At 46.8% G+C, this 21,336-nt stretch overlaps 2 protein-coding genes across 4 annotated transcripts; one reads left to right on the top strand and one right to left on the bottom strand.

Moving 5' to 3' along the window:
- Positions 1-3: 3 nt before the first annotated feature.
- On the top strand, positions 4-9,332 carry Ybey (ybeY metalloendoribonuclease). 2 transcript variants are annotated; one of them, XM_075979919.1, is made up of 5 exons: positions 4-60; positions 570-822; positions 2,456-2,584; positions 4,392-4,460; positions 5,863-9,332. In XM_075979919.1, the coding sequence occupies exons 2-5, from the start codon at positions 613-615 to the stop codon at positions 5,947-5,949; spliced, it is 495 nt and encodes a 164-aa protein (XP_075836034.1). In that variant the 5' UTR covers positions 4-60; positions 570-612; the 3' UTR covers positions 5,950-9,332. The 2 variants fall into 2 exon arrangements, with proteins under 2 accessions (XP_075836034.1, XP_075836035.1); XM_075979920.1 differs by having other exon boundaries at positions 16-60; positions 592-822.
- On the bottom strand, positions 1,316-20,342 carry C7H21orf58 (chromosome 7 C21orf58 homolog). Of its 2 annotated transcripts, XM_075979918.1 has the most exons (8): positions 20,086-20,342; positions 19,136-19,172; positions 17,984-18,057; positions 16,800-16,967; positions 14,076-14,190; positions 10,251-10,366; positions 9,744-10,026; positions 1,316-1,684 (listed from the first exon to the last, which is right to left on the bottom strand). In XM_075979918.1, the coding sequence occupies exons 1-7, from the start codon at positions 20,143-20,145 to the stop codon at positions 9,784-9,786; spliced, it is 813 nt and encodes a 270-aa protein (XP_075836033.1). In that variant the 5' UTR covers positions 20,146-20,342; the 3' UTR covers positions 1,316-1,684; positions 9,744-9,783. The 2 variants fall into 2 exon arrangements, with proteins under 2 accessions (XP_075836033.1, XP_075836032.1); XM_075979917.1 differs by lacking the exon at positions 1,316-1,684 and having other exon boundaries at positions 9,735-10,026.
- Between the last annotated feature and the right edge of the window lie 994 nt (positions 20,343-21,336).

Here is a 21,336-nt window from a genome sequence, read left to right on the forward strand (position 1 = left end):
GCTATTGATCTTCCGGCAGGCGAGCTATCTAGTTCCCAGCTTCCCACGTTACCTGCTTCGGTAAGTGTGCAGCGATTTCTCCTTGTGTGGCGTAGAAACACCACGCTCGTGTGTGGATCCACCCTCCCAAGTGTCGGAGAGACCCTGGACCCACAGAGACCCCATCTTTTCACCCATACCTGGTCCTACACCATAGCAACTGCCCCAAACCGCCTTATTCCGCACACTGTGCCCAGCCTACCCTGTTTCATAGTTTCCTATGGTAAATGTAAATTCCCTGACAAGTGCCGATAGATTCCACCAAATAAAATTTTTGTTTGTCTGTTTTGGGTCGTTCGTTTGTTTCTCAGGATGGTTTCTTTGTGTGGTCCTGGCTGTCCTGGAACTAACTCTGTAAATCAGAGTTTGAAGTCAGAGATCCGCCTGCCTCTGTCTCCTGAGTGCTGGGATTAAAGGCGTGCGCCACCACCACCCAGCAATAAGATTGTTTTATTGTGAGTGTGTATGTATTTTTACATAATTTGTCACTTTCTAGAAATGATGGGTCTTTTCTCGAACTCTAACCACAGGTTCCTTCCAACCATTTTTAAGGGGCTGGATGTTCTTCCCAAAATGAGTTTGGTGATTAAAAATCTGCAGCGGGTGGTCCCCATCAGAAGAGTGCCACTTCGCAGCAGGATGGATGTGGTCAGGAGTATTTTAGGAGTGAAGGATTTTGACCTGGGGATCATCTGTGTTGACAACAAGCGTATTCAGCACATTAATAGGATCTACAGGAAGAAAAACGTCCCAACTGACGTGCTGTCTTTCCCATTCCATGAGGTAAAAAAAAAATATGTTCCTCACGTGTAGCCCACCTTTCTTCTAGAACAGTTCCTGTTAGTTACAGATATGGTTTTGGAATTTTTCAAAAAATGCATTGACACCTGGCCTGGTATACATGCCTTTAATTCCATCTATTCAGGAGGCAGAGGCGACCACAGCTTTGTGAGTTCAAGGCCAGCCTTGGTCTACCTGGTTAGTTCAAGGCCAGACAGGACTACATAATAAGCCCCTGTCTGAGCCAGGCAATAGTGGCCTGTGCCTTTAATACCAGCACTTGGGAGGCTGAAGCAGGTGGATCTCTGAGATCAAAGCCAGGCTGGTCTACAGAGTGAGTTCTGGGACAGCCAGGCATATACAGAGAAACCCTATCTTGAAAAACTCCAAAATAAAAACCCTGTAGCAATCACGATTTTCTAGAGTCATAGAACGTAAGGAATGAATCTCTTTGTGTTTGGGATTGGGGGCATTTATTGTCATGGACTTACAGGCTGCAGTCCAACTAATCCCGTAAATGAAAATTCCAAGAATTCAGTAGTTGCCCACAAGGCTGGGTGTCTCCGCTGGTCTCAGTAGACGCTGGAATCCCGAAGAGGTAGACTCCAAGGCCAGTGAAGGAGTCAGCTGATGGGGCGAGGACAAGCAGGCAAAGAAGAACAAAACCTTGCTTCTTCCAAGTTCTTATAGAGGCTTCCAGAAGATGGTGTGGCTTAGATTAAAGGTGTGTCTTCTCACTTCAAAATCAGGATTAAAATCGTGTGTATTCCAGCCTCGAGATCTGGATCACAGGTGTTCCCTCCTTTCCTGGATTGTAGTTCAATCCAAATATAGTCAAGTTGACAACCAAGACAATCACAAGACTCTGCCTCAGAAACAAGCAAATAAAAACAAAAGAAGTGAAGCAATATGACCTATGACCCATGCCCGTTAAGTATGTCTGTCCCTAAACATCACAATTCCTCTATGCAGGAGCTGCCTTCCTCCCTCTGTGCTGTCAGGGAATTCAAGTAAGGGCCTTTCAAATTATAAGTGTACCTCAGTAGTAAATGCTTGGGTAGAAAAATGCACAGTAAAAAGTGGTAAACAGTTTCAACAGATACCTTGTGATAGCTACAAGTAGCTACATTATGTAAACACCTTTACCCTTCGTTAGCCGCATAAATTGGAATAATTCTTTTGGAAAGCAAATTGAAAGTTAACAGTGTTACAAAGACTTAGAATGTATATGTCATGATCTACCCCTGTCACACCTACAGAAGAGAATCCAAAGAATGTAGAAGGTACAGTGTAACGTGATTTCCTTAGCAGGAAGAAAATAGAGGCAGACAAGTGGGAAAGAATGTAACTGTGTCCATATGCCAACTTAACGATACAGAATGTGAATTACTTTGGTAAGGATAAAAGAAATGGAATAATGAGATGAGATCAAAGCATGTGAGGGCCATTGTGTGTGATAACTATGCAGTCCCTCCATCGGCCTCTTTGATGGTATTTATCCTCCATGACATGGTTAGAGCATCTGAGCATCCATCTTGTGGTCAAGATTTCCATGTCCTCTGCTGGACAAGTGAGCCAAGTCTTTGGGGTTAGGCTACTGTTTGAAAGGCCTCCAACTCTCTTTCCTCATTTTCAGAATCTGCAAGCAGGGGAATTTCCTCAGCCACACTCGCCAGATGACTATAATTTGGGAGATGTTTTTCTAGGTGTGGAATATATCTTCCATCAGTGCAGAGAAAACGAAGATTTCTATGACATCCTTACGGTAAGTGGCAATGCAAAATGGCATATACTCACTAACAAAACTCAAGCCATAGAGAAGGCTGAGAAGGTACGCTAGTGTCTACAGGTACCATGGTATTATAGATTAGCAATTGTCAGCCCTGTTCCCAACTTCCCCTTCCTTCTATTTAGCCGCTCCTTGCTGCTTAACTTTTTTTTTTTAAGAGATGTAGGTTCAGGCTGGAGGGATGGCTCAGTGATTAATAGGACGCACTGTTCTTCCAGAGAACCTGAGTTCTAGTCCCAGCACCCATGGGGTGTTTCACAGCTGCCTGTAACTCCAGCTCCAGGGAATCCAGTGTCCTCTTCTGGCCTCCCAGGGCATCTGTATTCATTTGTACATACACAGACACATACATACAATTTTAAAATAATAGATAGATAGATAGATAGATAGATAGATAGATAGATAGATAGATAGATAGGGTGTCATTACTTTGCCCAGGTTGGTCTTGACCTCTTTGGTCCAATCAGTCCTTCCCTCAGCATCCTAGATCTGAAACTGCAACCATAAGCCACCCTTCCCTCCTGCTTAGTTCTAATTGGATAGCAGAGATTGCCCTACCAGGGACAGTCAACTCTCTCTTTACCTGTGTGCAGTCCCAAGCAGTGATGCTCCACACTAATTAAATGAACTGTGTAAAATGTTCCATATTATTTCATCTTACTTTTTTAAGATTTATTTATTATGTATATAGTGTTCTGCCTGCAGATCACATTATAGATGGTTGTGAGCCACCATGTGGTTGCCGGGAATTGAACTTAGTGTTATGCCTGCACCATGAGCCCCCCAGAGACCACCAGGAGTCTGAGTTCTTATGCAAAAGCAAAGAGCCTTTATTGCAAGCTTGAGCTTGGTCCCTCCATCCGTTCTGACACAGCAGTTGGATCATTGAGCTCAGCTATGGCAGGGTTTTAAGGAGTAAAGGATAAGCAGGTAGGGGAATTCTGGATTCAGATGGGGCTCGAACTCCCAATTGGGCCGGAGTGAGGTAACAGAAGTCTGGTCAAACAGGGATTGGTACTGGCGTTGCTGTAAGGAAATTGGCAACCTATATGCAGGTTAGGTAAGCTATTCTCAATGTTCTGGAGCATCTCGTACTTGTTTGTCTCAAGTCTGTTTGGTCCCCTGCAGGGTACAGTCTGTGGCTTTTCCTGGTTACTGTAATGATGAGGCCCAGTCCCAGTATTGTTACTCTGTAGCCTGTCATGGCCTCACTGATGTTAAGTTTAGCCTCTTCACTCAGGACTTCTGGAAAAACAGCCAGTGTCCTTAACCTCTGAGCCATCTCTCCAGCCCAAATGTTCCATTTTAGACAGAAGGGAACTAAGGTTGGAATGTAGCTCAGTGGGGAGCCCTTGCCTAGACAGGAGGGAATTGAGGTTGGAACGTAGATCAATGGTGAGCACTTGACTAGGCAGGGGGGGAACTGAGGTTGGAACGTAGATCACTGGTGAGCACTTGACTAGGCAGGGGGGAACTGAGGTTGGAACGTAGATCAATGGTGAGCACTTGACTAGGCAGGGGGGGAACTGAGGTTGGAACATAGATCACTGGTGAGCACTTGACTAGGCAGGGGGGGAACTGAGGTTGGAACGTAAGTCTCACTGGTGAGCACTTGACTAGACAGGAGGGAACTGAGGTGTTTTAACTCCTGCACAGTGAAGCGACTAGCTACCCCATTGTCCTGGCACAGGATAACTCAGTCTTACAAGGGTAGTCTGTGACCCTCAAGGGGCAGGTTTCTGGTAGATCATCCCCTGAGCTGACTTCTCATTTGCTCCAACAGGTGACAGCCACTCATGGACTCTGTCACCTCCTGGGCTTCACCCACAACTCTGAGATCGAGTGGCAAAAGGTAGGGGCAATACCTGTGCAAGGGGCCATGTGCTATCCACAGATGTAACCCTAACCTCGAGGCATCCAGCCCCATGAACCCTATGACAAGAAGCAGAAACTATGGCTTCCATCCATCTGGCCTAAAAAGATGAGGTAGTAGGTATAGTACACACCTTTAGTCCCAGCACTTGGGGGAAGGGAGGCAGAGGCAGGAGGATCTCTGTAAGTTCAAGGCCAGTCTGGTCTACAAAGCTGAGTTCCAGGACAACCAGGGCGACGAAGGAAACCCTGTCTGAAAAGATAAAGATGACATACTGTTTTAAGTATCTGGTTCCTTATGATACTTGTATAGTTCTCTGCTGAAAGAAGGCACCTGGACAAACAGATTAAATGTTAAATTCCCTGAAGTGCTAGCTATGCTAGCTATTATTGGTGGGAGTCAAGATATATTTAATGTTTAGAAAAACCTCACACATAGAAAAACAACAACAAAAAAAAACTTTCCTTATCAGTTGGCTACAGGTAATATGAAGTAATGGTTCCTTTGGGTTTTGGGGATTTTTTTGTTTGTTTGTTTGGTTTTTTTTTTTTTTGGTTTTTTGATTTTTTTTCCAAGACAGGGCTTCTCTGTAGCTTTTGGAGCCTGTCCTGAAACTAGCTCTTGTTTACCAGGCTGGCCTTGAACTCAGAGATCTGCCTGCCTCTGCCTCCCCAGTGCTGGGACTAAAGGCGTGCGCCACCATCGCCCGGCGGGTTTCCTTTGTTTCTAAAGGCTGATGAGAGCCACGTTTATAAAGCCCACTATGGCATCTAATAGGCTTAGGTTATATCTGCAAGCAAATAGTCTATTACTTGAAATAAACTTTAAAAAAAAAGATTCTCTGTTTATGTGTCTGTACCTTCATGAGTCTATGCGCACCGTGTGTGCAGGTACCTGTAGCGGCCAGAGGAGGAAATTGATCTCCTGGAACTGGAGATACAGTGGTTGTGAGCTGCCTGGTGTGGATGCTGGGAGCCAAACCCAGGGCATCTGTAAGAGCAGCAAGTGCTCTTAACTGCTAGGCTCTCTCTCTCCAGTCCCCATGAATGAACTGGTTCTTTCTTCAGTTAAAAGTAGACCGCCTTCTGGCTCTGCTCCCACCCAGTCCTTTCTTTGCCCACTCCCTCGCTTCCCAACACTTTCCTGGTACTCTTGGGTATCCAAGCTTCTCCCCCAACCCTTTGAGGGTCCCCTCTCTGTTGTCCTTATTCCTTTGTAGCTCCTGTCCACCCATAGCTCTTTCAGTCTCTGTTCGGGTGTTGCCCTTAGACTTGTGTGGTGTTGAGATGGGGGCCTCTGCAGGAGGTACAGGGAGGAGTGTGACTGGGGACAAGGGTCCCAGAAGTGCCCTCTTATCAGCTTGTGTGCTGCTGTGTTCCAGATGTACAACCAAGAGAAACTGGTGCTGGAGGAACTGAATCGCTGCACCGGAGCCAGCCTCCAGCCCCTGACCAAGGGCCTCTACTAATGTTTGAATACTGTGAGCTGGAGACATTGATGGACGGAGTCCTGCCCCTCCAGAATGGATCTCTGCTAGTCATGCTGGCTTGGGTGACTTCGGCCCACACGGAAGCTCAATTCCATGAGTGGAAACTGGCTTCAGGAAGTACCAAGGAGGTGTCAAGTTGGCTCTTGCTCTGTTTAAAAAGCTATCTTAGAACTGGGCGGTGGTAGCGCACGCCTTTAATCCCAGCACTCGGGAGGCAGAGACAGGCGATCTCTGTGAGTTCGAGGCCAACCTGGTCTACAAGAGCTAGTTCCAGGACAGGCTCCAAAACCACAGAGAAACTCTGTCTCGAAAAACCAAAAAAAAAAAAAAAAAAGCTATCTTAATTATTATAAACAGCAGTTCTAGGCCATTCGTAAGAAAAGAAACATGTAAGTTCTATCAAATGTGTTGCCATCAAACTAATAATTATATGAGAGAAATATCGTGTCAGAAATCATCATGAAGAAAGGAAACTGTGTGAGGTCTTTAATTGATGCTTTTAACAAAAACAAAATTCTCTGGAATCACGTCCTAAGGGACACTGAAAAATGGTTCTGTAGGAAGTGGATGTCACCACCCTGAAGTTCTTGGGAGTGTGTTGCATTGACTTGTTCATCCACATGGACATCACATCACTGTCTTCACTGTGTGGTAGCCAGGTCAGTCACAGGGAAGGTCCACACGGGGCTAACTGGCAACTCTGAATCATCTTGCCTCTGACCTGTAGTGATCCAAGGATTCAAAAGTAGGGACCAGCTTTTTGGTGAGGAATGTAGCAAATGAGAGCTTCCTTTAATACTTGAAAATAGCATCTGTAAAGGCAGGTGGAATGTAGCACTCCAGTGATCCCAACTACTAGAGAGGCCAAGACAGGAGAATTACAAGTTTGAGGCCAGCTTGAGCAACTCAGTGAAATGTTGTCTCAAAACGGTAAAAAGGAGATGGATATTAACTTAGTGGAAGAGTACTTGGCTAGTGTGCTCAAAACCTTGTGTTCAATCCACTATCACAAATAATAAATCTTTAAAAACAAAACATTAAGCCAGGGGTGGTGGTGCACTCCAAGCTCTCAGGAGGCAGAGCTTGTGAATGTAGACCGGCCTGGTCTACATATTGAGTTCCAGGACAGCCAGAGCCACGTAATAAACCTCGTCTCAAAAAACAAACAAACAAAAACCATTAAAACAACTAGGAAGCTAGGCATGGTTAGACATACCTTTAGTCTCAGTACTTGATGTGGGATTCCCCTCTGTATGCTGTGAATATGTTTTATTACCTTTGGTTAATGAATAAAGAATTTTCTGCTTAGTGCAGCAGAGCCAGGAGGGAAATCCAAACAGATACATAGAGAAAGTGGGCAGAGTCAGAGATGTCATGTAGGTGCCAAAGGAGATAGGTGCTGGTTCCTTACCAGAAACCACAGCCTCATGCCGATACATAGATTAATACAAACAGGTTAATTCAAGATGTAAGAGCTAGCTAAAAATATGCCTGAGTCATTGGTTGAACAGTGTTGTAATTAATACAGTTTCTGTGTGATTATTCGGGTCGGAGCAGTAGGGGAAACAAACGAGCAGTCTCCGCCTACAGATGGCACTACACGCTCTCAGAGGCCAGAGGCAGGTGAAGCTCACTGAATTTGATTTAAGGTCAGCCTAGTCTACATGTAAGACCCTGTCTCAACAAACAAAGGAGACAGGCATGATTGTACATGTCTGAAACCCTAGCAGCAGCCAAGCTAAAACAGGATTGTAAGTTTGTTGTCAGCCTGGACTCAGAAACCAACCAACACCAAAACCAAAAAGGAAGCCAATTTTACCAAAACAACAAAAGAGACACCAGAAAATCAAGGAAGCATGCACACACATGTGAAAAGAAATCTACCAGGACCAGAGTACAGATGGGACGGGGAAAGCGATCATCTCCCTCGAGGAGGCACGAGCCAGGCTATTTGTGGCTTTTAGAAAAATTCCTTGTAGACAGTGTATGAATCATCCTTATTTATTTGTTTATATATTTATTATTACTTGATTCTTTTTTATTATTTTTTTTATTTTTCAAGACAGGATTTCTACCTTTGGAGCCTGTCCTGGAACTAGCTCTTGTAGACCAGTCTGTCTTCAAACTCACAGAGATCTGCCTGCCTCTGCTTCCCGAGTGCTGGGATTAAAGGCGTGCCCCACCACCGCCCGAATCCATCCATATTTACTCAGCCTGCAGGCCACACATGTTCATAACTTACACGTGTTTCTTGTTCTTAAGATTTTAACACTTTATGTGTATGAGTATTTTACTTGTGTGTGTGTCTGTGTACAATGTGTTTGCCTGATACCCATGGAAATCAGAAGAGGACATTAAAGCCCCTGGAACTGAGTTACAGACATGAGTTGCCATGTGCTGGGAATTGAACCGGGGTTTTCTTTTTTTTTTTTAAATATTTATTTATTTATTATGTATACAATATTCTGTCTGTGTGTATGCCTGAAGGCCAGAAGAGGGCATCAGATCCCATTACAGATGGTTGTGAGCCACCATGTGGTTGCTGGGAATTGAACTCAGGACCTTTGGAAGAGCAGGCAATGCTCTTAACCTCTGAGCCATCTCTCCAGCCCGAACCGGGGTTTTCTTCAAGAGCACCAAATGGCCTTAACTCTTAACCATTGAGCCATCTCTCCAGCACTTTCTTGTTTTCCGAAACAGGGCTTTTCTGTGCAACTCTGGCTGTCCTGGAACTATGTAGACCAAGCTGGCCTCGATCTTAGTGATCTGCCTGCCTCCACCTCTCTAGTGCTGGGACTAAAGGTGTGTGCCACTGTGCCCAGCTCCTTATTTTATTTTGAATTGCACTTAATCAGCGATGGTGTTGGAGTGTATGCACACCACAATGCAGCAATGCAATGCAGTCGTAGAGGCAAGAGTGACAGCCTGCAGAAGTTGGTCCTCATTCCCCATCTCCCACCCACCATGTCCTGAGGCTAAAACTCAGTTATCAGACTTGACTACAGCGAGCACCTTTAACTACTATGCAATCTTGTTGACCCTGGATATTTGAAAAGAAAGCATGTCACACATTCTTCAGCTTGCTTCTCTCACATTGGAATGAAGTGATCACTCCAGGCATGATCATCAGGTCTTTCTCTTGGTTTGTGAGTGGGCAGGTGTAACACATCAAGGACATAACATAGGGCCTCACCTGTGTTCAGCAAGCTGTCTGCCACTGAGTTATGTCTCCGGCCTCACTTTACTCTTACTGCAACCTTCCACAGGAATGTTAAAATGGGTTTGCAGCTGTAATGATGGATTCTGATCTGGAACTGTTTTTCTAACAAGTCTTTCATAATAAAATGTTTGTGTTTCCCCTGGGTGAGGCCTCAGTCTCCTAGCTTTCCCAGATGGCCATGGAGAGTAATCAAGCCTAGAAGACCATGATGCTTACTGAGATAGGCGAATGGCCTGACACACCTGGAAAGGCAGCATGGTTTTCAGTGCAGCTCTGTGAGAAAATCAAGGGTGTCGAATGAGGGGTGCTGTGGGACCTGGGCTGAGTTGAAGGACACTTTATGGGACCAGACCTGCTGGACTGCCCAAAGATCTAAGGCATAGCCTTCCCAGGGGTGACAGGCTCCACAGGCTTGACAACTGGTGCTGAGACCTGCAGCTGACTTTTTTTCTGGCTCCTTCCAATCTGCCACAGTGCATTGGCTTGACCACAGGATGTGTGTGCTTGTTGGCATACATGGAGGAGAGGTGGCCAGGCCCATCCTTCCACTTACCTGCTGCAAAACACTAGCTTTCTCCCTCCAGGCGTATGTGCTACGGGTAGCTGGGATGGGAAGTAGTTGGCTCAGTCAGGTGGCTCACAGTGGGCAAGAAGCTGGCTGCATGTGGGAGGGTGGTAGCTGCCACCACTGGAGGCCACCCCGGATATCCCGAAGGGGCGCCAGCTGTGGAGGCAGCCTGCAGCGGGGCAGGGGGTGCATAGTGGTGGTGGTGGTGCACTGGGGGTGGCTTCTGCTTTTCAGCTCGCAAGACTCCGTGGTGCGCCCATCGTGGGTCCTGGCAGAGTACACAGCCAGGTCAGGACGGCAGCATCCTTTCCCTATGCCTGGGCCCAGATTGGTGAGAAGGGCAGCAGACTGTGATGGGAGTTCTCTGTGCCCCAGCTACCTTACCTGCTCCCCATCACCTTCACCACATACCCACAAGCCAGAGATGCATGCACAGGTACCCAGGAGCAAGCCCGCCCCCAGCCAATGACGAATCTCAGCCCCCAAACCTACCTGGAGGGTAGTGGCACGTGACCCTGTGGGCCCAGGGGGCAGGGCTTTGAGCATCATGTTCTGCATGAGGATCTGGTGCATCTGGGCATTCTGCATTAGCATCATCTCTACCATGTCTGAAAGGAGAGTCAGGGCTTATTCATATGTTGGCACCTGATGATAGTCTCTGCTCTAAAACTGACTGCTCCTTATGTTTGTTAAAAACAGGCACCAGGCAGTGGTGGCATGTGCCTTTAATCCTAAAACTCAGGGGGCAGAGGCAGGTGGATCTCTGTGATTTTGAGGCCAACCTGATTTACAGAGCAAGTTTCAAGATAGGCTCCAAAGCTACACAGAGAAACACTGTCTTGAAAAAGAAAAAAGAAAAAAAAAACACAACTCTTGCTGGGCGGTGATGGAGCACGCCTTTAATCCCAGCACTTGGGAGGCAGAGGCAGGCAGATCTCTGTGAGTTCAAAGCTAGCCTGGTCTACAAGAGCTAACTCCAGGACAGTCAGAGTTACCCAGAGAAACACTCAGTAAAACAAAAACAAACAATAAAAAAACCCTCTTAAAGCTGGGCGGTGGTGGCTCACGCCTTTAATCCCAGCACTCGGGAGGCAGAGGCAGGCGGATCTCTGTGAGTTCGAGGCCAGCCTGGTTTACAAGAGCTAGTTCCAGGACAGGAACCAAAAAGCTACGGAGAAACCCTGTCTCGAAAAAAAAAAACCCTCTTAATTGTTCTTAATTGTTTGCTGTGGTCAACAGTGCCATTTTATTCACACCACTGTAGTGTGCATCTGTGGTCGTTTGAATGTAATTGGCTACCATAAGCTCCATGGGGAGTGGCATTATTAGGTGTGGCCTTGTTGAAGTAGGTATGGCCTTTGAGGAAGTGTGTCACTGTGGGGGGCGAGCTTTGAGGTCTCCTATGCTCAAGATACAGCCTAGTTCAGATCATGTCCTGTTGCTTGTGGGATCAAGATGTAGCTTTCTCCACTTTCAGCTCCTTCTCCAGCACCATGTCAGCTTGTATGACACTATGTCCCACCATGATGATAAACAGACTAAACCTCTGAAACTATAAGACACTCTATTAAATGTTTTCCTTTATAAGAGTTGTTGTGGTCTGCTGGGTGGTTGCGGCGCACACCTTTAATCCCAGCATTTAGGAGGCAGAGATAGGTGGATCTCTGTGAGTTCGAGGTCAGCACGGTTTACAAGAGCTAGTTTCAGGACAGGCTCTGTAGAAACCTACAGAGAACAGAGAAAGTCTGTCTCAAAAAATAAAAGAGAGAGAGAAAGAGAGGAAGAGGTGTGTGCCATGAAGCCTGGCTGTTGGGTTGGTTTTGATGTTTTGCTTTTTTGTTTTCTAAGAAAAAGGTCTCATGTATCTCATGTAGCCCAGGTTGACCTCAAACTCACTATGTAGCCAAGGATAACTCTGAACTTTTGATTCTCTTACCTCTAGATCCTAAGTACTGGGATTACAGATATGTCACTATTGTAAACAGAAGTTTCTGTCCTGCCAGTCCCACAGCTGTTTAGTCCCAACAAAACACACACAGGCTTATATTAATTATAAACTGGTTGGCCTATTAGCTCAGGCTTATTATTAACTAGCTCTTACAACTTACATTAACTCATAATTCTTATCTATGTTTAGCCATGTGGTTTGGTACCTTTTCTCAGTGTGGCATCTTCATCTTGCTTCATCTCTGTCTGAGTGGGAACTGACTCTCTGCCTTTTCTCTTCCCAGAATTCTCCTAGTCTGGTTGCCCCACCTATACTTCCTGCCTGGCTACTGGCCTTTCAGCATTTTATTAAACCATTTTATTACGATTGACAAATCTTTACAGGGTACAAGAGCATTATCCCACAGCAACTGTACCTGGTTTATATAGTGCTGAGGAGAAAGTAATGGCTCAAACTAGGCTTTTAAATTCTTTTCTAGGCTGGGCGGTGGTGGCACACGCCTTTAATCCCAGCACTCGGTAGGCAGAGGCAGGAGGATCTCTGTGAGTTCGAGAACAGCCTGGTCTACAAGAGCTAGTTCCAGGACAGGCTCCAAAACCACAGAGAAACCCTGTCTCGAAAAACCAAAAATAAATAAATAAATAAATAAATTCTTATCTTTGGATTTGAGTATGAAGGAATTATGGTCTTTTATAGGAGTTATTTTGACTATGCTCTCTATTTCCAGAGAGCAAAGAACAATTGTATTGGAATTATTATTGAGTCTGATGTCACCAAGGTAACCTGCCTGGCTTTCCATTTGGCCTTCACTTGTACAATGTGATATGAATACACTCCCGCCCCCATGGCTAAATAAATGTAATCAAAAATAAAACACGTGCCTGGAGAAATGGCTCAGTGGTTAGGAAAGCTCAGTGGCACTGTCTGTTCTTTCAGAGGGCATGGGTTTGATTCCCAGCATCCATATGAGAGCTAACCATCGTCTGTAATTCCAGTTTCCGGGAGACCTGATGCCCTCTTCTAGCCTCTGAGAGCAATGCATGACCATGGCACACTGATATACACGCTGGCAAAACACGCAGACACAGAACAAAAATCCTTTCAAAGAATTGCTTAGGAAGTGTCAGATCTCAACTCCTCTAAAGGACAATCTGGGCTCAATTCAATCTGGCCTCTGACCAATGCTAAACACTCAACATTCCTCACAAACCTTGTGAAGTGGGTTTCTGTTTGCCTGGAAAAGCTGTTTCTTACCTGCTCCTACAGCCCCCAGCCTCCAGAAAAGGCATCTAATCCTCTGTTAGTTCATACAAGCCTCCAACAGATCAAAGCCCAACAGAAGCAGAAAGTAAACAACTCACAAGTCTCAGGAAGTCTTCAAAATGTGCTAGATACACAAAGTACCTCCTTCCACAGTTACGCGAGCAGTAAGGACTGCTGAGGGGCTCAGACCAGCCAAGCTGCCCAGAAGAGACTCTTTGACCTACTGATTTCTAGAGCTCTGGGATCCAAGCTTTCATGAGTCATTACCCACCCTGGGATGAACTTTTGGTGATCTGGCTGTCCTTTTAGGTGTCTGTAAGTAACTCCAATAAACTCATTGATTCATCAAGTTAGACTTTAGTGGTATTGTTACTTTTGTCTGTTACTGGTTCTCCTTCTGGTGTGAATAGATATTTCTGTTGCACCTCACCAGGAAAAGTATCACACAACACCTACTTACAAAAATACTTTCCTGTAGTGATATTTTATATGTATTTTAATAAATAAAGCTTGCCTGAAGATCAGAGAGTTAAAAAAAAAAAAAGCCCCGCTGGTCAGCCTTACAGACCAGGCATTGGTGACACACACCTTTAATCCCAGTAACCACACTAGTTTGCCATAGAAACCAGGTGGTAGTGGTGCACCTTCAATCCCAGCCCTAGAGAGTACTATAAGACAGGAGGGGGCAGCTCTCACACACAGTCTCATTCTGAGATTCCTGGAGGCAGGATTGCCATTTCAGACTGAGGTAGAGGGAAGAGCCAATGACTGGCTGTTTTGTTTTTCTGACCTTCAGGTTGGACCCCAGAATCTGTCTCTGGGTTTTTATTAATCATGCTACACTTTTCCTTTCAGTGTATAATTTCACAACCCTAAAGTAATAGCAATGGGCTGGAGAAATGGCTTAGTGGTTAAGAGCACTGGCTGCTCTTCCAGAGGTCCTGAGTTCAATTCACAACAACCACATGGTGGCTCACAACCATCTGTAATGAGATCTGGTGCCCTCTTCTGGAATGTGGGCATACATGGAGGCAGAATGTTGTATACATAATAAATAAATAAATATTAAAAAAATAAAGTAATAGCAATGTAGAACACATACGCACCTTCCTTGATACTTCCCGATCTTTGAGTGGGAAAGACCTGAGGAGGAGAAATCTGTGCAATCAGTGGCTGCTGCTGGGGTAGCTGCTGAATGATGGTGGCAGGAGGCTGCGGGACCTAAGAAGGCCAGTTGGTTAGCTATGTGAATGTACAGACTTCACAAGGCTCCTCCATCCATCTATCTGCACACTTAACTGACTATCCATCCACCCAGTCAGTTATCAGTCTACACACCCCTTCCATCTATCTGTCCTCCTACCTATCCACCCCATCCACCCACCCATTCACCCATCCCCCCATCTATCATCCATCTGAAGAGAAATTTAAATGATTAACACTGTAAGTTAAATAAACAATTGCATAGAATTTTTTTTACATCTGGTTAGGATTTGGTTTTGTTTTGTTTTTGAGGCCAGGTCCCCCTGTGTGGCTCCACCTGGCATAGAATTCACCAAGTAGACTAGACTGGCCTTGAACTTACTGGTCTTTCTGCCTCTGACTACAGAGTATAAGATGTAAATATAGCCGGGCGATGGTGGCACACGCCTTTAATCCCAGCACTCGGGAGGCAGAGGCAGGCGGATCTCTGTGAGTTCGAGACCAGCCTGGTCTACAGAGCTAGTTCCAGAACAGGCTCCAAAGCCACAGAGAAACCCTGTCTCGAAAAACCAAAAAAAAAAAAAAAAAAGATGTAAATATATACCACAGCATGCAGCATGTACATGATATTTTTAATGATTCTCATATTTCCTACCTTCAGGAAGGTAGTTAATGCCTGGTTAATTTTGCTTTAATAGATTTAACATTTGATGTGTCCAGTCTGTTAACATTTATGCATTTTAAGAGGAGTATGGTGGAATTTCATGGTGTAGAGAGTCTAGGGTAAACCTGCTTGATGAAAGTCGGGTGTTCACAAGTCTCTTCCAGCGGCTGGTCTATAGTAGTGCCATTCCCAGCTTTGCTGATTGCTACAGCTCTCCATACATAGGACAGGAATGTCAACCTTGTGCACTCTTAGCCTCTGGTTTCTCTTCTGAGTGAGGTAAATAAGTAGCAATTTCAAGCAAACACCAGAAAGAACTGTTTACTCCTCGTTGCAAGTCTTGAATGAACTTGCCTCTTCTTTCTATTCAGAGTCAGTGGCCTAGACCAGACTTGGGAGTTTTTACCCAGAGATGTAGTGAATTAGCGCTCATGGGCCACGTGGGCTCAGTTGTTAAAAATGAGAGCAGCCACAGACGGACATCAACATGCATCCTAACCCGTAACTTTTTCATGAAAATTGAACTGTGTCTTCCTGTGTTACAACGTGTTTTTCCTCTATTTGCCTGAAGACATGTGAGAACATGAAACCAACAGGTGGTGGTGCATGGTTTTAATCTCAGCACTTGGGAGGCAGGGCCAGGAGGCATGGTCTATACGGTGAGGTCAGCCTGAGTGAGTTCCGGCTAGCCAAGGATATACAGTGAGACCGACCCTGTCTTTGTGTGTGTATGTGTGTGTGTGTGTGTGTGTGTGTGTGTGTCTGTCTGTCTGTCTGTCTGTGTCTGTGTCTGTGTCTGTGATTTTTCGAGACAGGGTTTCTCTGTAGCTTTGGAGCCCATCTTGGAATTAGCTCTTATAGACCAGTCTGGCCTCAAACTCAGAGATCCGCCTGCCTCTGCCTCCCGAGTGCTGGGATTAAAGGCGTGTGCCGCACAAACACGATGTTCCTGACAGCAGGTAGAAACATGGGCTGGAACATCTGGAACCCGGGTACAGATAGCTCACCAGCAAAGGGAGTTCTGTGGGATCCATACCCTCTGCTAAGTGATGCTGCCAGTTTTCCTGCCCATAGGGAAGATGTCTTCCAGGTCACTAACATGTCTAGAATGTTTTCTTCTGTGCCTATTCTCCTCGTTCCTGCATTCCCTCATACTGATCCCAAAGGCCTCACCTGAGCCTCTTACCCCTTCTGCTTAAGAACATTCTTTCTGAGCCAGCGAGATGCTTAGTAGATAAAGGTACTCAGCAAGAGGCTTGGCTACTTGGCTTTGATCCCCAGAACCCATATCACAGTGGAAGGACAGAACCCATTCCATAGTATTGGCTCTGACTTCCACATACGCACTGTGGTGCGTGTGCGCCATAGATGCATCACATGCACACACTAATTATACATACAATTAAAAAATAACTATCATTTGCTTAAGATGCTTGAGTTTCTTTTGCTTGTGACTCAGAATGCTGTGTGGGGGCCACACAGAATGGTATATTCTGCTGTTTGTAGCTCTGTCCCTAAGCCAGGGTCTCAAACATCCCGAGTCACCGAGAAGTATCAAAAGGCTGTGAATTCAGGGCCCACTGGGGCTAAACTCCCCCAGTCCTTCCAATGCAACTGTTAGGTTGGTCTAGTAGGAGTCTGTCCTGGGAGGGTAGCCATCCCCACGCCAGTCCTCCAGTCTTTCCCTGGGCAACCTATGGTGCCATGGGCAGCAAATGAAGCTGCTATTGGCTCTGAACAGAGTGAGCCTCTCCAGAGCACTGGCATCCTGCTGGGACCCCTGGAAAAGACATGGGAGAGTCCTCGGCCTCCCTCCTTGTACGTTGGAGGGAAGAGAGAGAATTGCCTCTGGCCTCCCTGACTGGACGGACTGCGGGCAACACAGTGTACTTCTGCATTGCTCTGAATTCTCAGTTCTGACCCTCCTACCCCGCTAGAAGCTGCTGTGACCCAGGAATCCTACCGGGTGCTGGATGATCCTTGGTGGCTCTGGGGGTCGGGGCAAAGGCGGGGAGGCAGCAGGGAAGACATTCACGGGAGGCACCTCTGGGTTCAGGGCTGGCGCCATGGTTCTTTCCTGTGCCCTCCTCCAGGCGTGGACTGGGGAGTGCTCATTCACCAACTGCTGTTCCTAAAAGATCGGCAGCCTGTTGGTTATAAAGCCACCAGCAGAGACCTATGAACCTCACTGGGTGAACAGGCTCTAACCAGTATGCTTTTCCTATCCTCATCCCTGCCAGAGACTATGGCACCCAAATGTTCAGTGTGGACCCTGGAATTAGGGATCTCTTTGTCTCTCTTCTCAATGTGATCATAATGAATAAATCATTTTTTTCTGCTTTCCACTGATAATTTGACTTTTAATTGGCTTATTGAGAATGAATGGCCAAGCTGAACTTGGGACACAGGTTGTGACCCCAAGTTCAATAATACTCCTTGGTGGGGCTGGAGAGATGGCTCAGTGGTTAAGAGCACTGACTGCTCTTCCAGAGGACCTGGGTTCAATTCCCAGCACCCACATGGCAGCTCACAACTGTCTGAAGATCCAGTTGCAGGGGATCACAACAGTGCACATAAAATAAAAAAATCAAATAAACTTTAAAAAAATAATAATACTCCTTGGTAAATATTTGGAAATTCTGCTTCTCTTAGCATATACCAAATACTTGTAATGAGTTTCCGGTTGTTGCTGTTTCCCAGCCAACAATCTAATGGTTCTTCACGCATTTTGGCATCTGTCCAATGCAGAAAGAGCATTTCTCGTGTCTAAGGGGATTGTGGGGATAACACCCATACAGATGCTTCTAGGCATGGTCTCTTCTTGCTGCTGGCCAGTTTAGTTTATGTGAGCTCCATGCCCTATGGCAATGGACCTTGGCTCATTGCCTGCTCTGTGGCAGTGGGCTAAGCAGTTTCTAAGCTCACATACTGCCTATACCTGACCCTTTACCTCCTCTAATTTCCTCAGGGAAGTGATGGGCTGGGAGTGTTAGTCTCTTAATGCTCACCATTCAGTTACCAGCCCCCAGTGTGTAAACATTAGCTAATTGATCTCAGGAGTTCAGACAGGCATTAATTGGAGTCTCCGAGCCAGTGTATTAGCCCACGGAGAGTCAGGCCCAGGCTTGGCTGAGGGTGCAGGCCTACCCAGAGTCTCTGTAGAAGGTCCTTCCTTCTCCTCAAAGCATTCTGCAGGGCAGTGTCTGGCTTTTTCTGTTGTCCTGGGTGGAGAAGGCACACATCACTGAGAAATATTCTGGCTGCTGGCTCTGGTAGAGTGCCCCAACTTTCCTGCACCCTAGGAACAGCCTAGGAGCCTCCTGAGCTCAGGTCTGTCATAAACATCCATCCCAAAGAAGGAAGGACCAGGGCTAGGGAGGGTAGAGAGGGGAAGGCTTGGTTAGAGTCAGCCCAGTGGATCTTCTTGGTTCTGAAAGGCACTGAAAGTCAGTAGAACAGATCTCTCTAGTCTCCATAGCCCTGGCCCTAAGCTGTACAAAAGACAAGCATGCTCACCAATGTGGTGGAGGAGAGGGTCTTACTCCAGAGAAAGCTCTGAAAGGGGTTGGCTTGCCCTGACATTCTACTGGAACTGGGATATTTGTGATGCCAGGGCTGGCTTCTCTGGAAGCTTTACCTGGGATGCCCTCTGGCACATTTGTGGCTATTGGGTTGTGTGTAGGTCCCCTGGATCATGTGGCCTGGTTTGTCATTTTCCATCTAGATTTGAGGCTCCCAGGTTCAGCTAGTTGCCTTCAGTGTTCCCAGAGTTACCCAGAGCCATGAATATTCCATGTTCTAAAGAATAAGATATGCTCCTCTAGCCTCGGATCCCCATTCAGATGTCCATAAACCTATATTCCGGTCCCAGGTATTGAGAAGGATAAGACTGAGGCTCTGCACATCCCTGGAATTAATTGGTTGGGACAATTTCTGCACTGAGCAATCTGAGGTTTGTTACCTGACCTTTCTGTGCCTACATTTTCTCAGCGACAAGATACATTCCCTCTAAGAGCCAGCTGGCTAAGGGGTCAGCATGTGTGCTTGCCAGTGTGAGTGTATTTGTATATGTGTGTGTGTATGTATGCAGATGCGTGTGTGATTGCGAATGTGTGTGTATGTGTTCGTGTGTGAGTTTGTGCATGTGTGTGTGTGTTTGTGCGTGCGTGCATGTGTGTTTGTGCATGCGTGTATGTTGTTTTACAGGTAAAAACAAAAGCCAGGGCCTGCTCTGCCTGCCGCTCTTCTGGTTGGTTCTCCTTCCTACCTGTATGTGCCCAAGCATCTTAGAACACTTACCTGCTCTGTCCATGCTTTCTCGTTCCTGTTCCAGCATCTGTAAGGAAGAATCTGTGATGGGGACTTGGCTCCAGGTTGGTGAGTAGAGTTTGCACAGCCCACCCGCCTATGTAGCAGATATTCCAAAAGCTCTGGGGGTGGTCAGCACCCAAAAGGAAGTACGGAGGGCAAGAAGCAGTTTTCGAGTTGGTAGATGGAGCAAGGGTCACCATTCTCTTAAGGGTTCTTCTGGTCGTGTTCTCGAACATAATGTATGCTAGCCATCTTAAACCCAAAGGGGATACCCTGAGGGGCCCCAAGGGATGATCTGATGAGATACAAGTAGAGCATCCTGGTGCACAACAAGGGGTACACTGATGGACCCCATGGGGTTTCCCTGCTGGGACCCAAAGGGGACACTCTGGTGGGTCCCAAGAGGGAACTTTTATGGATCCCAAGGGTTACCCTGAAGGACCCCAAGAGGGATACTCCAGACATATTTCTGAGTAGCAACCCTTGCAGAGACTACCCTTGGTTTGTATCCAGGGCCACTGGGGCCTTGAACTAGGGGTTTCGGGATTGGTAATATGTAGGAAGTAGAAGAGGAATAATGCAGGCAGAGCATATGGAGAAGCTGCCCATGGGCAGTGTGAGTCCCCATGGGCCCTATGCATCTTTTCTTGCAAGGACAAGGATTTCTTGTTGGTCACGGATCACTCAGAATGTCATAGATTGTTGAGAAGGTAGAGAAGACTGGGTGGGCATGACCAGGTTTTTTCCAACCAGGATGTTGGTTGCATCTCCATAGGAAGCAGTCAGCATCCCTTTAAACACGAGCCTGCAGGTACAGGAGTTTTATAGGGATGTGTCCCAGAAGTATGCTTGCTGGTAGGCACAGCCTGCCTCCGGCCTTTGAGGCAGGAGATCGGAACTACGGGTTAGAGCACAGCAGTAGGTAGGCTCTGTCTTACCTGTTCCAGGAGTCGCAACGTCAGCCGGGTCATCTGATCGGCACTTGAGGAGTCCAGCATCCTAACAACTGTGTAAGAGGCCTGCAGAGAAATAGAAATAGAAGGCTGAGGTCCCACCTGCTTTGGCCCCTGCTTACCTGCAGCAGAGAACCCCCTTGGGGGTCATGGTGCCGCAAGACAAGAGAAAATAGGAGAGTGACCAGCCCCTCCCTGGACTCCAGTGCCAGAGCCCGCTCTGGAGTTATGACAGTTGCCAGCCTGTGGAAAGGAGGTCTTGGGTTGCCAGGATGGGTTCTGTGTCCAGTAAATGTGTTGCCTGTAAACACTGATTCACAGGCGTGGCCAGGCACAAACAGATCAGTAGGGAGGTAAAGAGCTAGGGGGCAGGCTTTAGATGGCGCCAGACACCACTTACCCAGGGAAATAGAGCAGAGGGATGAGTGGAGGGATGAATGAGTGGAGGCCTCCCGGGCTCCCCTAGACCCACACCCCCTGCTGTGGTCAACCCCTGCCGCTCTGCTCCAATCTCCTGCCGCCGCCTGCAGACTGCCATGAGTTCCTGCTCTCGGAACAAGCCTTTCCCCAGAGTCTGGCTTCATGTGAAGAGCTATGACTTCTTGTTGGCTTTTTTTCTGCAATGTAGTACCAATGAGGTTCTAGCAATTTCTAAAGTCGGCAGACAGGCTCTACCTACTAGCAAGTGTTCTTGTGGTGCACAGCCTTAGAAAGCTGCCTTGGTGACACTCTTGTCCTTACCTGGAACCTTCAAAGCAAAAAGGCAGAGTGGCCGGACACCCAGGAGGACCATAGGAAAGGATCTCCCTGAGGGGTCTCAGGAAATTTATTTGTGGCAGAGACTTTGGCCAGAGAGGGGTCAAGTGCACCTCCTTAGGGGACAGCAGGCCAGAGGGTGCGCTGGCATAGAGGATGCAGACAAGAATAAGGAAAAGGAAGTCACATATGGGAACGGAGGTTCTGAATCAAATGGGATCTAAGTCAGTGCCTCTGCTTGAGAAAGGAGATGAAGCTGGGCCACAGCAGGGGCTAACTACGAACCTAAGAGACAACCGGGGTACGGTCAGCACCCCTGGAACCCAGGTAACTCTGGAAACTGCATCAGATTGCAGGAGAGTTAGAGGATAGCAAAGGCAGGCTCCCCGAGATGGTGGCTTCTTTTCCCAGAAGACATGCTAGAAGAAACAGCAAGGCATAGGAGGAGGTATCATAAACAGGACCAGTAAGGGAAAGGGG

The sequence above is a fragment of the Microtus pennsylvanicus genome, chromosome 7 (genome assembly GCF_037038515.1).
Source record: "Microtus pennsylvanicus isolate mMicPen1 chromosome 7, mMicPen1.hap1, whole genome shotgun sequence".
In the NCBI taxonomy this organism is placed as follows: domain Eukaryota; kingdom Metazoa; phylum Chordata; class Mammalia; order Rodentia; family Cricetidae; genus Microtus; species Microtus pennsylvanicus.

Bases quoted from the DNA above. Each gene is read 5' to 3' on its own strand.
- Ybey (XM_075979919.1), top strand. From the start codon at position 613: ATGAGTTTGGTGATTAAAAATCTGCAGCGGGTGGTCCCCATCAGAAGA. The intron at 823-2,455 runs GTAAAAAAAAAA...CCTCATTTTCAG, and splicing joins TGTCTTTCCCATTCCATGAG to AATCTGCAAGCAGGGGAATT. The intron at 4,461-5,862 runs GTAGGGGCAATA...GCTGTGTTCCAG, and splicing joins CTGAGATCGAGTGGCAAAAG to ATGTACAACCAAGAGAAACT.
- C7H21orf58 (XM_075979918.1), bottom strand. From the start codon at position 20,145: ATGCTGGACTCCTCAAGTGCCGATCAGATGACCCGGCTGACGTTGCGA. The intron at 19,173-20,085 runs GTAAGACAGAGC...TCTTCCTTACAG, and splicing joins CGTTGCGACTCCTGGAACAG to ATGCTGGAACAGGAACGAGA. The intron at 16,968-17,983 runs GTAGGCCTGCAC...CCGATCTTTTAG, and splicing joins ACCTTCTACAGAGACTCTGG to GAACAGCAGTTGGTGAATGA.